The sequence below is a fragment of the Denticeps clupeoides genome, chromosome 3 (genome assembly GCF_900700375.1).
Source record: "Denticeps clupeoides chromosome 3, fDenClu1.1, whole genome shotgun sequence".
NCBI lineage: Eukaryota > Metazoa > Chordata > Actinopteri > Clupeiformes > Denticipitidae > Denticeps > Denticeps clupeoides.
Window position 1 is genome coordinate 10,936,928 of NC_041709.1, and position 16,308 is coordinate 10,953,235.

General features: G+C 40.6%; 1 protein-coding gene across 5 annotated transcripts in view; it reads right to left on the reverse strand.

Moving 5' to 3' along the window:
• Positions 1-252: 252 nt before the first annotated feature.
• The window catches only part of fibcd1b (fibrinogen C domain containing 1b), a 76,554-nt gene continuing 60,498 nt past the window's right edge, over positions 253-16,308 (reverse strand). For all 5 annotated transcript variants that reach the window (XM_028973322.1, XM_028973321.1, XM_028973324.1 and 2 more), the window contains 2 exons: positions 10,408-10,587; positions 253-4,105 (listed from right to left, as the gene is read on the reverse strand). In XM_028973322.1, coding sequence (XP_028829155.1) covers positions 3,843-4,105; positions 10,408-10,587 — 443 coding nt within the window. In that variant the 3' untranslated portion in view covers positions 253-3,842. The remainder of the gene's footprint in view (positions 4,106-10,407; positions 10,588-16,308) is intronic.

Sequence of the window (16,308 nt, forward strand, 5' to 3'; positions counted from 1 at the left end):
CACTCACTTACAGTATTGAAACCGGGGTGAAGCAGATGGTTCATATGACATTTCAATTAATATTATCTATCCCTACTAGACTCCGAATGTAATATTATTATATTAAATATAGTATATCTTACTTTTTTATGTTCAGATTCTCGTTTTTTTGCATCGGTTTTTGTCTTATCCAGCTCGATTCTTTTGGTTGTGTGATATCTCCCCAACATGACCAGTGGGTTTTATAAGATACAGACAACAGGAAGTCTGATGTATAAAATGTGAATATTTATTAAATGTAGACAAGAACATTGAAACACCATTTAAGATTAGGCAAAGCAATCTGCACCAACACAAGAAGGGCAGGGCGGATTATGGGATCTTAACACTCTCAAGGTACACTTCGAGGCGAAGCGTTAGGCTAATTCCTGGGGTGGGTCCAAAAACAAACACATAACAGAATGAGAAGTCAAGTTCATCTCTGGGGGTTCTGTTATTTTCCACTCCATTGAGAAGAGCTTGACATGTGAACAAGTTTCAGAAGCAAAGCCAACATGTCTTTGAGGTCCTCTCATGGCCAAATACAGCACTGTTTAGGCTCCACCCATAAGCCACGTACTGTCATAAATGTCAGATTTAAGCAAGAGTGTTTCATCAATTCACAACACTCATGTCTAATAACTTGATAATTTAGTTTGTTAGAAGTTACTTGCTGTTAATTAATGTGGTGTTGTTAGGTCTGGTGATCAGATGATTGGTGATTGGTAATAAAGATTACCCCCCATGAAAAAGGGAGCATGTCCATAGAACATGAGCTTAGTTAACATAAGCTTGGTTGTTATTTACTAGGTCTGGTGCAGACTGCTGAAAAGGGGGAACCAAACGGGCTATTGTCTTTCTAATGTCATCCCATTCTGAGAATATTCATGCAGTCTTGGTACACTCAGAAATAGGAATATGTTTTGCTTTGCTCTTTACTTGACCTTGATTTTTCTACCACACCCACACACACACACACACACACACACACACACACACATACTGGCCGGCAAGCAATCACTCAGTAAGATTGCTAATTACAAATAATTACAAACAGCGATTGACTCAGATTTGTGGTGAATCAGCATGTGCCCCATGTGACGCTCTCTCACTTTATCCGGCTTCAAACTCCATGCCATCCGTTCAGCTCCCTAATCTGTGTTGGCCTGGCACGTCATCGCAGCCAGTCACCATGGCAACGCATTTAGTATGAGTGACTGATAGATCTGGGCTTCGATGTAACGCAGCGACTGATGGAAAGAGAAACAGGGGTTGAAGAATGAAAAAGAGGGAGATTCTTATTGATTGTCTCTGACTCTGCCAGTGGTGGGATGGCTGATGCTCCTCCCACTCACCCCAGTTACAATACTCCAGGGCCATTGGTTTCCCACTGGGCTACTTGAAATGTCTTTAGGTCCCACTCGACTCTCCATGAGGTTCCCCTCGAGTAATTCCACACTTGCCTCTAGAGTATAGTCCAATAATAAAAGAGCGATATTAATGTTTTTTTTCCCAGGAATGTCATCCTCCATGTTATTTTTTTGTCCGTTGTTGTCTGTGCCTGAAAAGGTCAGTGTGCTTACATCACTTTGTTTGTCTTTCGGTGTAGTATGAAAACCATTTCACATGCTCTAAAAGTCTCTAAAACATTCACACTGTACATAGTATCTACAGGTCTGTTAAAGCTCTGCACATGGAAAAATCAACTGCAGAAAGTCCTCCAGTAACCAAATGCAATAGGTACAGGGACTAAATTTTTTTTTTTATATATTTGCACAATTTCATCCACACATATAAGCAAGGTTTCTCTTTTTTGTGCTTCTTCCACAACACCATATAAATATAGAAACATATTTTCTTTCTGTTAAATCCCATCATCATTCATGGTATCAATAGAATTTCCACCCTTTTATTTAGATATAAGTGAAGCTAGGCCCATGGCCAGTAACATCACACAGGGCCAACCAGCTGATGGCGGACCACTTTCAACAGAGAAAATAAAAGCAACACTCACCAAAAAGAACCCAGAAAATATGGGGAAGATGAGGAAACCAATGTCAAATGGAACAAGAGTAACAAAAAGAAAACGTGAGTGTGTAATAATAAAACCCTGTTAGAGACAAATTGCAGGCAATGTGTAAGAGGTGGAAATAGTGAGAGATTAGGGGGTTTGTGGAAGGGTAGAGAAAGTGCCTTAATCCACTGATTAGAGAGCAGGAAATGTTTTCAACCTTTTTTAAAGTGCAATAAAAGAAGAAGTTTGATTCTGTACAACCAAACAGATAAGCTGTTTGATTCCATCAGAGCAGAAGTGAGGAAAGAAGAGGGAAAAGAAGTGTGCTAGTCTGAAGTAAAGACTAAGATTTTTGGGACTGGACTCTGTGGGATCATTAGCCATGAATGTGTTCGAAAAGCTTTATTTGAAGGACCTGATTAGAATTTTGTCATGGTGGTGACAGTACAAAGTGACTAAGATTTTCTGTAGTGTGGGGTGATTGTCTTTGCAATCTGTGATAGTATCTGTTTAAGCACGTGGGGCAGTTGGTGGCCTAGCAAAGTACGTTCCCCACACACTGCTGCCTGGGCGCCTGTCATAGCTGCACACCAAGGGTGAGGGGTTAAATACAGAGGACATTTAACGGTCATGGTTGCCCACTGCTCACTAAGGTGTGGTGTTTCACAATGGCAATCACTTTATTTCACTTCACTTTCACTTAATTGTTACTGATTAAGTCTTATTTTCTGTTGTAAGCAAGGGGAATTTTTATAATGTTTCCTAGTATGTTGAAGTTTTGTGAGACTATAACCATAATCACCCTTTTCCACCTCATTTTAGATGGACAACATAAGGTGGCTCAATGCTTGCATCATTTTTACATATTCATGTTTAACCTGTCTACATACTTTACCTGTCTCACGTTTGTCCTCTGTGTGGTGTACTTTTGGTAAGAAATCAAAAATTCTAAATACTGTGGTAAAGGCATAGACATAGTGTGGGTAAAAGGACAGGCACTGTGTGTATATTTGTGTAAGCTGCTGAGTAAATCAGAGGGACTCATCAATCTGAGCCCCAGAAATACACGTGGCGTAGTGCTATCCATGTATCTGTGAATTTTTCCCACTTTGTCGGTCACATTGATGACACATGTAGCTCATACACCCATGCGCGCAGACACACACGCCATCTGCGGCGGGCTGCAGCGCTTGGCTGCTGCTCAGCTGGCAGAATGATCAGACAAAGTGGCCAATATGCTCACTAATGGCCCCTGTCAGACGAGCGAGCTCGGCACGCTTTGATTTACTCACACCGTTTCTCCACTCTTCCCCTTTCCTTCTCAGCCTGCTCTACATCTCCCTCCATGTGGGCCTCTCACTCCTCTTCTCGTTCCTCCAGTTCTCTGTGGGCCGCTCTCTCATTTACACTACTGAACTCCCTACAGACACGAGGCAATTCAAAGGGTCAGGATTTCAGAGGGTGATTATACAATAAGAAACTAAACGAAGGGCAATCGACAAAAGCTCATTCAGCCAATCGGAGCTGAGCATTGAAAACATCTCCTTTCAGTGATGGCATCTTTAGAAATAAAACGAGTTGAAAGAGTGGAGTGGACAGAAACACAGACGAAGAGAATGTTCCAGATAAACAACAACAAAAAAATCTGATCAATAGCCTGAAAGGCTGGTATGATCCACCCTGCCAAATGTGCAACAACTACAGTCAATCAGCCCGTCTCTGTGATTTTGTCAATGTGTTGAAATTTTCCCAATCGTTAAAGAAAAAGAATCTTCACTTTTGCTTTTCTTTTATCCCCTTGCTCCTTTGCTCATTTGCTGTCCTCCCTGGTGGGGCGTATCTTCATCTCGCTGAACTTGAGTGAATACTGCCAGCCGGTCCAGGACGACCACTCGATGCCGTCTGCGTAGGAGGTGTGCTGGCCGCGCAGGTACTGCCCGTTGAGGTTGGAGGTGTGGCAGTTGCGGTACCACCAGGCGCCGTGGTAGAAGGAGGCGCAGTTGTTCTCTGAGTGGTCGTTGTCCTTGTCCTTCGTGGTGAACTTCATACCATTGTGCTTAAGCAGAGAGTCTCCTGCAGAACACACACAGGCTTTTATTAGCATAAACATACACATTTCCAAACCTAAACCTAACCCTAATCACAAACTTTTGGCTTTTTTGTTAATGACAACTTTAAAACTTAATGGAGACCAAAAAGGTGGCTAGATGTAGATATATAAAGATGGACAGATTGTAACTGCTGTATCAGCAATAATCTAAATTCTAAATACTATAACAATGCAAAAGGTTTATCAATCAAATATATATTCTATATATTTGAAAATAGAATAGAATTCAAATACTATAAAATCCTAATGGAAGTCACAAGAGATATAGAAAAGTAATCAATAGTTCTGCAGTCAAGATGCAAAATTATTCAGTGGAGGGAAATGGTCATTTTAATGTATAATATATTTGGTCTTCAATAAGGCACAAGATAAAGAGCAAACACATATTCTATTCTGTAGTGTCTTTTTGTCCATTAAAAAAACATCAGTCTGATAAAAAAAAATAAATGACAATGATAACTGGAAATTACTGTTAATGAATGGAATATCTGCATTATTAGCAATAATTGGTCTTGGGTTCTGTATTGATGCTGTATTTAGAAATCCAAGTCTGTCACTTTAAAAGACTAAATATTATTAGAAAATGCTTTTGCAGTTATCAACGATTAATGTAAGTACCTTGACAAATGACCTTAATCAGTTATTGCTGGAAATATAGGAATCTTGACCAATTAAACAATTTAATTATACAATTATAATTTCAAATAAAACTATTAGTAAAAGAAAGGTATATCTTATTAATTTTGTAATATGTTCTGTTCTAGCTAATTTTCAAATGGAAATGCAGGAAAATTCTAAATAACCCTTATCTTCTGAATGGTAGTGTATATGCATAGAAACACTATGTTAACATTAATATATGCAAAGAAATCTCAGGACTAAATATGACTTTATGTCACGTTGATTAAAGTCACATAGAAGTTTCCGCAATAGAAAGCAACCAAAAACTGCTAAAACACACATACATGGCTTGATAGTAGCTGTCGTCCCAAGACCCCTATATATGTAATGCAACATACATTAATGCAAAATTAATTGATAAAAATGCATACACATATATAATGCCATGGATACTCACACACACAACACTCTTTAACATGCTTTAATATGGTTAAGAGCATGAATAAGCTAACATTCATAGAAGATGAATGGATGATTAAAGGACTAAAATACAGGAAAAACAGAAGGACTTTTTATCATTTTTCTATTTTCATTTGAAAGTTCTAATAGAATAGACAAAAACACACCAACACACACCTCAGGGCCGTAAGAGTGCGTGCCTTGCATACCTCCGCCCGGCAGCGCTTCTGCAACTCTCATTTCCAGCCGATTACAGCTCACAGCACTTTATCAATAATGCAAATGGGTATTCAGAGATGAGAGTAGAGAAGGCATCCCTCGCTCCCTCCCTCCTTGTGCTGCCTTTCCTCCATCTCTATGAGGCGATCACTCCTCATTACTCAAAGCAGTGGGACCAGGCGCTCTGTTGTGAAATTATCAAAAGGGCCCCAGTTTCTTAATATCACCTTTCTAGTCATCCCAACATGCAAATGCATGCAAATCTGGGCATGTATGTACGTCTGCATGCGTGTGTATGCATGCATGCATTTGCCTGCGACAGCACAAGATAACACAGACCTCTGCCTAACAAGCTTGACACTTAACGGAGCTTTAGCCTAACGAGGCCTTTGAAGCTGGCGGCAGTGAAAGTGGATGGGAGAGAGCTGGAATGGGCCCATGGAGACTCAACTCCACCAGACTGGGGTTTATTAAGACTGCACTGCAGTGGGCCAGTCAGAGGGCGTTTTACTGAAGGAAGATAACTGGAAACCAATTACACATGTTTCTCCTCAACGGAACAAAAGGGCTGCCGCTGAAATAGGTGAGAGAAAGGAGAGTGAGAGAGCTAGGTCGAAAGAGAGAGGCAGAGCTTGACAAGAGCTGAAGCTGAAACACGTAAAGCCTCAGGGTGTTGCTGACAATCAACCGCAATCCCTCATAAAAACCTGATCCAACTGCTTTTTCACCTTGTTATCACCATGGAAACACATTTCCAGACTGTGGTAAGATGTCCAATATATGAGAACCTGTGTGACAGCGAAAGGCGGTGTGTGTGTTCATTTGTGTGTGTCCGTGTGTGATGGCATGTGCTTGGCACAAGCTGGCATTTAGACGCTGTGTCACCTTGTTACCCGTGTGGCTCTCCGGGTCCGTTACAACCCAGCTGGTACCATCCAGACGAGAAGATGTCTGTCAAATGGCCACAGGCCGGCCGGAGCGAATTATCACAGCGGCCATAATCCCGGCCTGGGGAGAGTCAGATAAAGCCAGCGGGGAGGAGAACACAGCAAACATATCAGCCCAAGGTCTTATGTCCCTCTAAAAGACAGTGTGCGTGTGTTTGTGTGTGTGTGCGTGTATATTATACATGCTGTATTTATATTGTGAACATATTGCAGTCCCTCCAGGATTTCAAGATGACCATGCCTATTCAACAAGCCACTATAGGCAATTTTGTCCAATAATCACAACCTTTCTAGAAATGTCACCAATTCACTAACCAAGTACACTGAGTTAATGTAGCGGGACGATTGTAAAATCGAATTCCAGTAGAAGTAAGTCTTTAACTGAAACTTTAATAAAAGTATTTGTGTTCAAGTGTACTTAATCATCTGATTTTAGGTGATTTTAACAATTTCTAAAATCTCTTTGTTAATGATTTTTATGATTAATGGCTTTTAATAGAACCAATTAACTAAAAATGTTTTAACAAGCCAAATAACTCCAGAACATTGCCACTACAAACAACGTACAATCTAAAACTAATACTATTAAAATCTAATACTAAGGTCAGGATTATATCAGTCCTTTCTATTTTTATACATACATTTTTGTACAAGTGCAGCACACATACAAGGATGTTTTGAATTATTTTAAGCGCATCTTCATCAATCAGTCTATCCATGTTTTATGTCTGTACTGGCGAGTGATTATAAAAAAAAAATTATTGTAAAAAGGCAGTGTTTAACTCTCAAAAATAATTTTTATGTGTTTAATGAAAAACGATTAATGCCATCAGGATTAGAGCCGCACAAAGTAAAATGGAACACACACACAAGACTGGGATTAACCTAGTGCACCAGAGACAAACTGAAATACTCTGAAGATGCTACCTCACGGACCTCAACTGGGAATTCACCTGCTGATTCTATTCCACAGTCTGTATGGTGGGAGACACCACAGTAAAATCTTTTACTGTTAAACTCTCCTACTTGATGTCACTGGCAACAGTTTTTTGTACTGTATATCCATGTAAGCATTTATTTTTAAAGTTTATTTTATATTTCTGAATATAAAATAATATATGCATGTCACGGCTTGGGTCTGGGGGTATACTCGCGGACATAACTAGGACTGGACAGGACACCAAGAATTTTGAAAAAGAGGCCGCAGGACTGGGAGAAATGGGACGCTGGCACTTGAATCGCTGGAGGGGTGCTGCAGGTGAGGGAGAATGGGAATGGGAGAGAGCACGTGCTGGGGCACTTTGGGACACAAACTGTTCAACTGCTCAGCCGGAGGTGGGGCACACAGCAGAGGAGAAGGGATTGGGGATACCATGGCGGAGGCGTACTTGAATATGGCAGACATGGTGTTGGATGTGCAGAAGAGATAGAGCAGGGGTTGTTGCCAGGTTTGGCAACATTTGATCAAGTAATACGTTTAGGGGGTGTTCAAGAAGAGGCGTTAGGATACAAGCAAGGTTACAATGAGGCAAAAAAACTGAGTGGACAGTGTCCAAGATAGCCTTGTTTTATACTTCATTGTATCACATTTTAAGTCGCTCTGGATAAGGGCGTCTGCCAAATGCCATAAAATGTAAATGTAAATGTGATACTGGACATGGACCCCAGCTTCAGCTGCTTTGCACGCCCTCTGTTGGCCCAGTCGAAACTACGGTCCGACTCCCGGTATGGATCATGACAATGCATGTCTTGTCAACGGCCATGACAACAATATGTGTATACATCCTCTCTGTATATATACATATATTTTATGCATACATCATTTTGATTTTCTATGTCTTGATGAGACCTACAATCCGACATATCGGATGTAGGGTCAATCAGGGTCAGGAAAACCCAGAAAAACTCAACCACGCACACACTCTACTTTCATGTCACATTGTTGGGTTTTTCGTTTTGTATGGTTTGATATATGGTTTGGCTTGGTGGGATCTACGGGTCACGCGCTATTCTCAAAAAACACTTTTGGGAACACTTTTTTCTTATTCTAGTCCAAAATTTTAATTTTTTGTTTTTTTTGTGGCCAGATGGTTGGACATACACAGAAATGTTGTCTCGTAGATCTTGCCAAGACTGACGTTTTGACATATGGCTTGTTTTCAAAAAACAAAAAAAAGTGTCAATCGTTGGAAAAAAGTTTTTTTTCTCTTTCTTATTTTTTCAGTCACTTTTTCGGCACTTCCGGGTCTTACCGGAGAACGCACACTGCCAAGCTATATATATAAAAAAACAGCTCTCTATTGTGTGAGGTGTGCTATTACTTTTGTGATTGGAGTGGCCGTGGCTGAGCTATTAATGCCCAAACAGGGTCAAATCCCCATAGGAATGCATTGACTGCAAATTTTAGCATTATTTGTATTTAAAAAAAGGAGGTGCTACAAGTGGTACTGCAACAGAATCATTGCCACCACCGTCCTTCAGCACAATCTTAAACCAGTCACTTTATTAGGATACATGCTCTTTGGCCATTTTATTAGGACTTCCTGCTCCATCAGCCATTTTATTAAGACGGCCTGCTCAATTGGGCACTTTATTAAGACCACCTTTTTCAGTCACTTTTTTGGCACTTAATGTGGGTCTTACTGAGGCACACACACCGGCAAGCTATAAATTAAAAATTAGTACCCTATTGTGTGACATGTGCTAATACTTTTATAAGCGATCCAAGTGGGCATGGTCGAGCTATTAATGCTCAAACAGGGTCAATTCCCCATAAGAATGCCTTGAATTCTAATTGTGGAATTGTTAGCATTTTAAAAAAGAGGTGCTACAATGGGCACTGCTATAGAATCATTGCCACCACTGTAATTCAATGTAATCTTAAACCAGCCACTTCATCAGGATGCCAGCTCCCATTATTAAGACTGCTTGCTCCTTCAGCCACATTGTTAATAGCACCTTCTCAGCCAGCCACATTGTTAAGACCATCTGGTCCTTCATCCACATTATTAAGACGGCCTGCTCAGCCAGCCACATTATTTAGACCACCTGCTCAGCCATCCACATTATTAAGACCGCCTGCTCAAATCAGCCACGTTATTAAGACTGCCTGCTCCTTCAGCCACTTTATTATGATGCCTGCTCCTACAGTTGACACCATTTCTGGAGGCCAACACCTGCTCCTGCAACCAACGCCCAGACAGGCCCATCAAAATTTCCTCTGTAATTTTGGTTTCTAATCCTATTTATCTTCTCAAATCCTTATCTTCTACTGTCCACTTTCAGACACGCCAATACAAATTTCCCACTTGTAGGATTAATAAAGGATTATCTCATCTCTTATTTTATTTTACAGATTATTTTATGTTATCTCATGCTCCTTTCTGCTAATCGTGACCTCTCATATACTGTAATGGTGCTTTCACAAATAATAAAAAGATAGCACTTTTATGTCTGGCAAATAACTTGCCATATCAATCACTTTCGACTGTATGGCTTTAAGGCCAAGGCAGTAAGATCTTATCTTACGTTGAAGGATTTGTTGAAGATCAGTGCCCATAATTCCTCCACTCTTCTTTATCTCTATGTCTAAATCTCCAGTCTCCAGTGCTTCAGCTGCTGTCACTAAATCTCTGGATCGCCACCTTCCACTTTTCCACCCTTCCATACAGCATTGCCTGTCTTTGCTCCACAAGCTCATCTAAATTGGTTCTTTGTCAAGGCTGTGTTTGTTTACGCTCCAGGTCAGCACCAGTAATTAATAGCAGAGCCATTTAATCTTGTGGACATGCATGTGTGTTGTGACAGCACGTGGTGCTCAGTAATCTAACAGTTTCCGTCTGTTCCCATAACAATTTTAATCACTGCCATCAAGACATGATGACCTTGCTGAGATACATGAGATCAACTCATTCTCTAAAAGGACACCCATTAAGAAATACACACCAAACCAGGACTCAACTCAACACAGAGTTAATCAACGCACCCCCACTTCCTAAAAAAAAGGCCAGAGGTCATACCTGCATTGCCAGAGTAGTCCGCTATTGTGAGGGGATAAGCATCATCATCGGGGTTGACAGAAAACAGGCCCACAGCAAACGTGCCATACTGAGCGAATGCTGTGCTGTTCTCGAAGTCCTCCAGGTCAATCCGCAGCTCGTAATTCCCCTGGATGGACAGAGCGTGGATCTGTTTCAATCCTAGAGAGACACGGACGGAGACAAATTGACTGTTGTTACTACAAAACCCAGCAAAGCCAATGCACCTGGGAAAAAGATTAACATTTTTTTTTTTTACAGAATGAGAAGCAGATGCATTTATGGCATTTAGCAGACCCCATTATCCAGATCAACTTACAATCAATAGTTACAGGGACAGTCCTCCTAAAGAAACTCTTGCTCAGATACACAATGGCACAATGGTAGTAAGTGGCTTTACTAGCTAGGCACCTACCACCAATTATTATGACTGAAAGTTAAGTAAAAAAAATTCTTTCTTTAATAAACTCAAAAACCATTTTAGTTAAACAAAATAAAATACAATTCAATTGTAGTTGAAGTATTGATTAAAGGGAATCATTTTGCACAGTTTCTATAAATAACATATGATGATGTTACTATAAGTAACATTCTAAATCATAATTTGTCTGCAGCTTGTTCTGTAAAAACCATGAGAAATCTATACTGTGAGCTTCTCATTCCAACAGAGTGATGGATGTGTGGCTTCGGTGAGAAGACCACAACTCATACCACAATAGATGCTGCCGAACAAACTTGAGACACATTTCAACCTGCCTGAGTTTTATGTGAGGGCAAAACACTTGATATTGAGTGCCAGTCTGACTGCCATCATTGCAATGTTCATGTTTTGCACTTTGTAGAGTATGGCTTATTGCAGTTTTTTTTTGGTTGTGCCCTGTTGCGCACTAGCATATTTCCTAATGTGCGATGCAGCAGCAAGTTTTAATCTTCACACATATAAATATGTGTGATTGACGGTGCATCATGGTATGAAATGTTTAAGTCTGTGGTTCTTTTGACTGATATCAGTGTGCTCATGTTTTACCTACTACTTGCAAGTGCAGATCTAAATAGGCCAAAAACATAAATAGAAGCATGCATCTGAACAAGGAAAACTTGTTAACTCAACATAGATTGATTTCATTTCTCTAAGTGGAAAATATAATGGGAAACCTGGAGAAATGTGATTATTTCATCAGCGAGATAAGAGAGGGCCCTTTGAATAGAAATTATTTGGTTTAAACACTTTAACCTTACCATCAACAGTTACAAAAATCTCATTAAAGAGTTGCTTTGAATTGAAATGACCTGAATTTAACTGATATTCAACAGAATTCCTGAGTTGGCCTGAGGTCTTACTGAATTGCCCGAAGAGTCCAAGGCAACACACACACACACCAAACAATTCTTAGCACAACCTTATTGGTCCCAGCTGCATGAATGGTTCCAGGAAGTCCTTCTGAGTTTTGGAATATAAAGTTCCATTTTATAGTGAGGCTTTTGTCTGATGGCTGAACTTCATGTCAAGTCATACAACACCACTCAGGATTTATGAGTCACCTTCATCAGCATGTCTACTCAGAGAGCTCAAATGCCATTCACTCGTTCCAATGCTCTGAGAAAGCAATGGGCTTCGTGTGAGCACCGAATGAATCCAGACTGACTGCGCAGAAAAAAAAAAAAAAAGTTAAGTTAAATAAATAAATAAATACATGATAATAATAATAATAACAATAAAAGTCTGATGGCAATGCCTTTATTCCATTTGCTGTCTGAAATAGATAAGATATATTTTACAGTCTTGGTACATGATGACAAGTGTATTGAAAGTTTATAGATAATAATCTGACTGGCACTGCTGGGATGAGAGTTGGGGATCATCTTCCATAAGTAAGGATTATTGTGGTTCATAAACCCTTTCTCACCTTACTCCACACTAAAGGCTGTTTTTGTGATGTTTAGCTGACAAGCAGAGAGCAAAGAGAACGTTACTGAACTCACTAGTTACCCACTATTACTTGCTGTTACTCAAAGTGGAGTTCAGCTTTACGCCGGACCCCAATGTCCCTGGATGCATGTCTGTTTGTGTGTGTGTGTGTTTTGTGTGAATCACACTATGTACACCAGTTATCAAGGAGGCAAAAAAATAAATAAAATCTGCTATTGTTTGATATTTCACAAGGTTTAAAACTCAAAGTCCATAGAGATAGAGCTTTTTTTCTTCTTAATATTCAAAACACTGGTGCTTTTGAAACATTTATAGATTACTCAAGCCTATAAAACTTGCATGGCAACATGGGGCCACATTCTGCTCACGTCTCCATTGCCTGCAGATCCCCCCTCTGCTCAGAGCGCGACGCTGACAGGAAGTGAGATAAGCGCCTTTAAGGAAACGGTCGTTTGTCTTTTTTGGGGCCATTTTGTGTCGTTTTTCATTGTTCACATGGTCACAAGCACTGAATGTTGGTGAAGGACAAAAATGCACAGGATTGTCAGATAAAAATAAACGTAATAAATTGATTGCCCCTCAAATCACAGCCCCTTTGCTGTGTACATTTTTCATCCTCACAATCACACATACAGGCATAAGAAAAAAGAATATCCTATTCTGCTTCTCAAAAATAAAAATGATGCCTTTCATGTCACTGTTCCTACTGAAACTCCAGCAGGCTCTGTGTCTTTGTGACTGAATCTTCTGCCCTTGATGGCTCAACAGGGGATTGAACGGTTGGCCTGAAGGTTAGTGCTCAGCACAAAACTGCTGATTTGGTCACACCCCCTGTCTCCATACAGCTCAGTGATCTCACAGCTATTGAATCAATCAAATTCTGGTGGACAGCAGTCTGTCAGGGCTTCAGATGGACTCCTAACATCATCCTTAATAAAATGATGACCAGGAGAGGAACTTCCACAATCTTACTGTGTCAATGTCAGTTCATCTCTGATCTCGGAAACTAAGGAGGGTTGGGCCTGGTTAGTACTTGGATGGGAGATTGCCTGGGTATACCAGGTACTGTAAGCTTTAACATCAGGGCAGCGGTGGTCTTGCGGTTAAGGAAGTGGCCCCGTAATCATAAGGTTGCTGGTTCGAATCCCGAGCCGGAAAGGTGGCCACTGAGGTGCCACTGAGCAAAGTACTGTCGACACATATTATGCCATAATGCAGCACACCATCCAATCAGTTATGGCTGTAAGTTGGGACACTAGGATCAGGATCACAAACACTCAAAATCACCCAGGAGTCCTCCCACCTTACACACTACAATTCCAACAACAAACTACAAGTCATGCCAAGAGCCTTACTGACATAAAGTAAGATACGTATATCTTCGCAGTCAGGTGTTGTCCCTTATGACCTTCCACTGGTATTCAGTTTAATAATAATGACGCACACAAGGCCTTCATCCCTCCCAGAAAGTAATACACTCACACATTCCGGCATTCATTTCAGCTTTCTTCATATTTATGGAGCGAGATCAAAAGCCACATGCAAGAGTGCTTTCCTTGGAAAGTCTGAAAATTAAACTGCAACTATTAAACAGTTGAAACAAAAAAAAAAAAAAAAAAAACAGAAACTCCTTTCCATCCGCATTTCCATAACTTTAATTCTGATTTAATTAAAGCCCTGGAGATTCTCCCCGTGCTCATTTCGGAATAATTAAATGCTAAAACTTCTTTTTCTTCTTTCCTTAAACAGCGAGGCGCGCTCTCTCCTGATTGGCTGCGACGCTCAGGTGCGCCCCAGCTTTAATTAAGCAGGACCGCGATTCCTCCAGAAAAGGCAGAATTTACAGGCATTTTGCTGTGATTATCATACTGATTGCTCCATCAGGAGCCAACAGGATTCCCTCTTCGCTGATACGTGCGAAGTCAGGCGAAGAAGACGGTGGCGACAGGAGGAAGGGATTTGAACTTTTTTTTTTTTTTGGAGAATGTGCCTCACCGTGCATGCAAATAGCCACGAGTACACTTCCATCGCTTTAATCACTTGAGAAGGCAGAGGGGATGATTTACGGCGCGCCGCTAAAATGCCGCTTTCGCGTCAAGATTTTTAACGGCGCCGTTTTAATGGCCCTTTGCTGCTGTTCACCCGAAACCATAATCGATTCTGTCTGAGCCTTAAAATACCGGCAACACATTTCCACAGCAGTTCAGATATGGTTATGAGCTCTTTAATTTTAATAAACATTAACTTGTTTATTGGTCTTGAGGTGCCCGTACACAGGGAGAAACACGTACATATTTTAGTTTGCATTTCCCTTAATAAGCACCACTCTGCACTGAATATAGCAGTCGATAAGAACATAAAACACATACACACACACACACACACACACACTGGATTCTGACTGCATAATAATACTATAATGTAATGCACATGACCTATATATAACTTTATTTTATGAAGACGCACTGTATTAACACACCTTAAAGGTATTACTTACTGGTATTATTCTAGGGTGAGAACGGGAAGGGTCAGTCATTGTTGCATTCATAAGCTTGTGTTTTTGTGTGTGGTGATGAAAAGTTGGTTGGGGTTTAAAATATGTGGTACACTAACACACACACACACACACACACACACACACACACACACACACACACATATATATATATATAAAAAACTGCCCAGGAGTGGAATGTTTTTGTGAACCCAGCGGTGGCACAGCGCGTCCGTGGGATCACACAGGTGGGCGTTTAATACAAGCAAAGCAAAACGAACTTTAATAAAAGACCTCACGCTTCCAATTAACTCCACAGCAAACACATGTAAATGAGTCTGTTACACAAGCGGGGGCTGTCCTCACGCTCCCAAACAGTGTTTTATGGCGATGACTGAGTTCATGAGATATAATTACCAAATATGAGTGCATATGGTGGCTGCTAGCAAAAAAAAAAAAATTATAGCACGTACCCACACATGAGCACAATATTAAGCTTCATCCATGCTCGGTTTCCTTACCAAGCCATAGGTGGGTGACAAAGGAATAAATAAGAGTAAAAACTAATTTACAGAGTCATTGTGTGCTCATGCTTTTGGTCAATGTGTCCCTTTAAGAGGGAAGGATCAAAGCAGATCAATAAAAAGTTATTGCAGATGATGACATTTAGCCTTTGTCCTTCACAATTCTTAACTGCTTCTTTTACTCTCCCCAAGTGAGCGCTATGGGCTGAATGGCCTCATGTCCTTTATCCTCTTGAATGGAAACTGAAATATACATTCTGGCAGTTTCTGGTTCCCAGCACCTTAGGCTAAGTTCAGACTACAGGACTTTCAAAGTCGAATAACTGTATAGTTCACAACACACAAATCTGCGAAATCTGATGGGGTCATATGGGTTCAAACTACATAAGTGATTGCCGATACACATTCTACATAATCTTTCAACCCTGACCAGGCCATTGATCCATTCTGTCAAAAAAATTACACTGTAAATGATGTGACCCTCTTGAAAAATCCAAAACCCTTTTCCCAGGTTCCACGTTGTTGAAAGGATCTGAGGAATCAAAAAAAAGAACAAAAAAAAGGTCTGCCCTCACATGAATCATGTGATTCATACCATACTATACCATACCATACCATATTTATAAAGCACTTTAACACAACAAAGGAGCTGACCAAAGTGTTGTATTACAATAAAAATAAATTACCAGGAACAGGACAGACATGGACAAATCGTTTATTTGTCAGGATTGGCCACAGCTGAAGTTGCCAGCTATAGGCAATCGGGACTACTTTTAAAAAGCCTGTGATTTCCGCCCCTCTGGAGCTCCGGCATTTTGGTGAACTCTTTCGTGAACTTGACCTGGAAACCGTATATGTGTAATCGGCACACGCCTGCGGGCCAGAATAAGTTCTCCCCTTTATTCCCCTGTTTTCAGCCATCGCGCTGGTTTTGT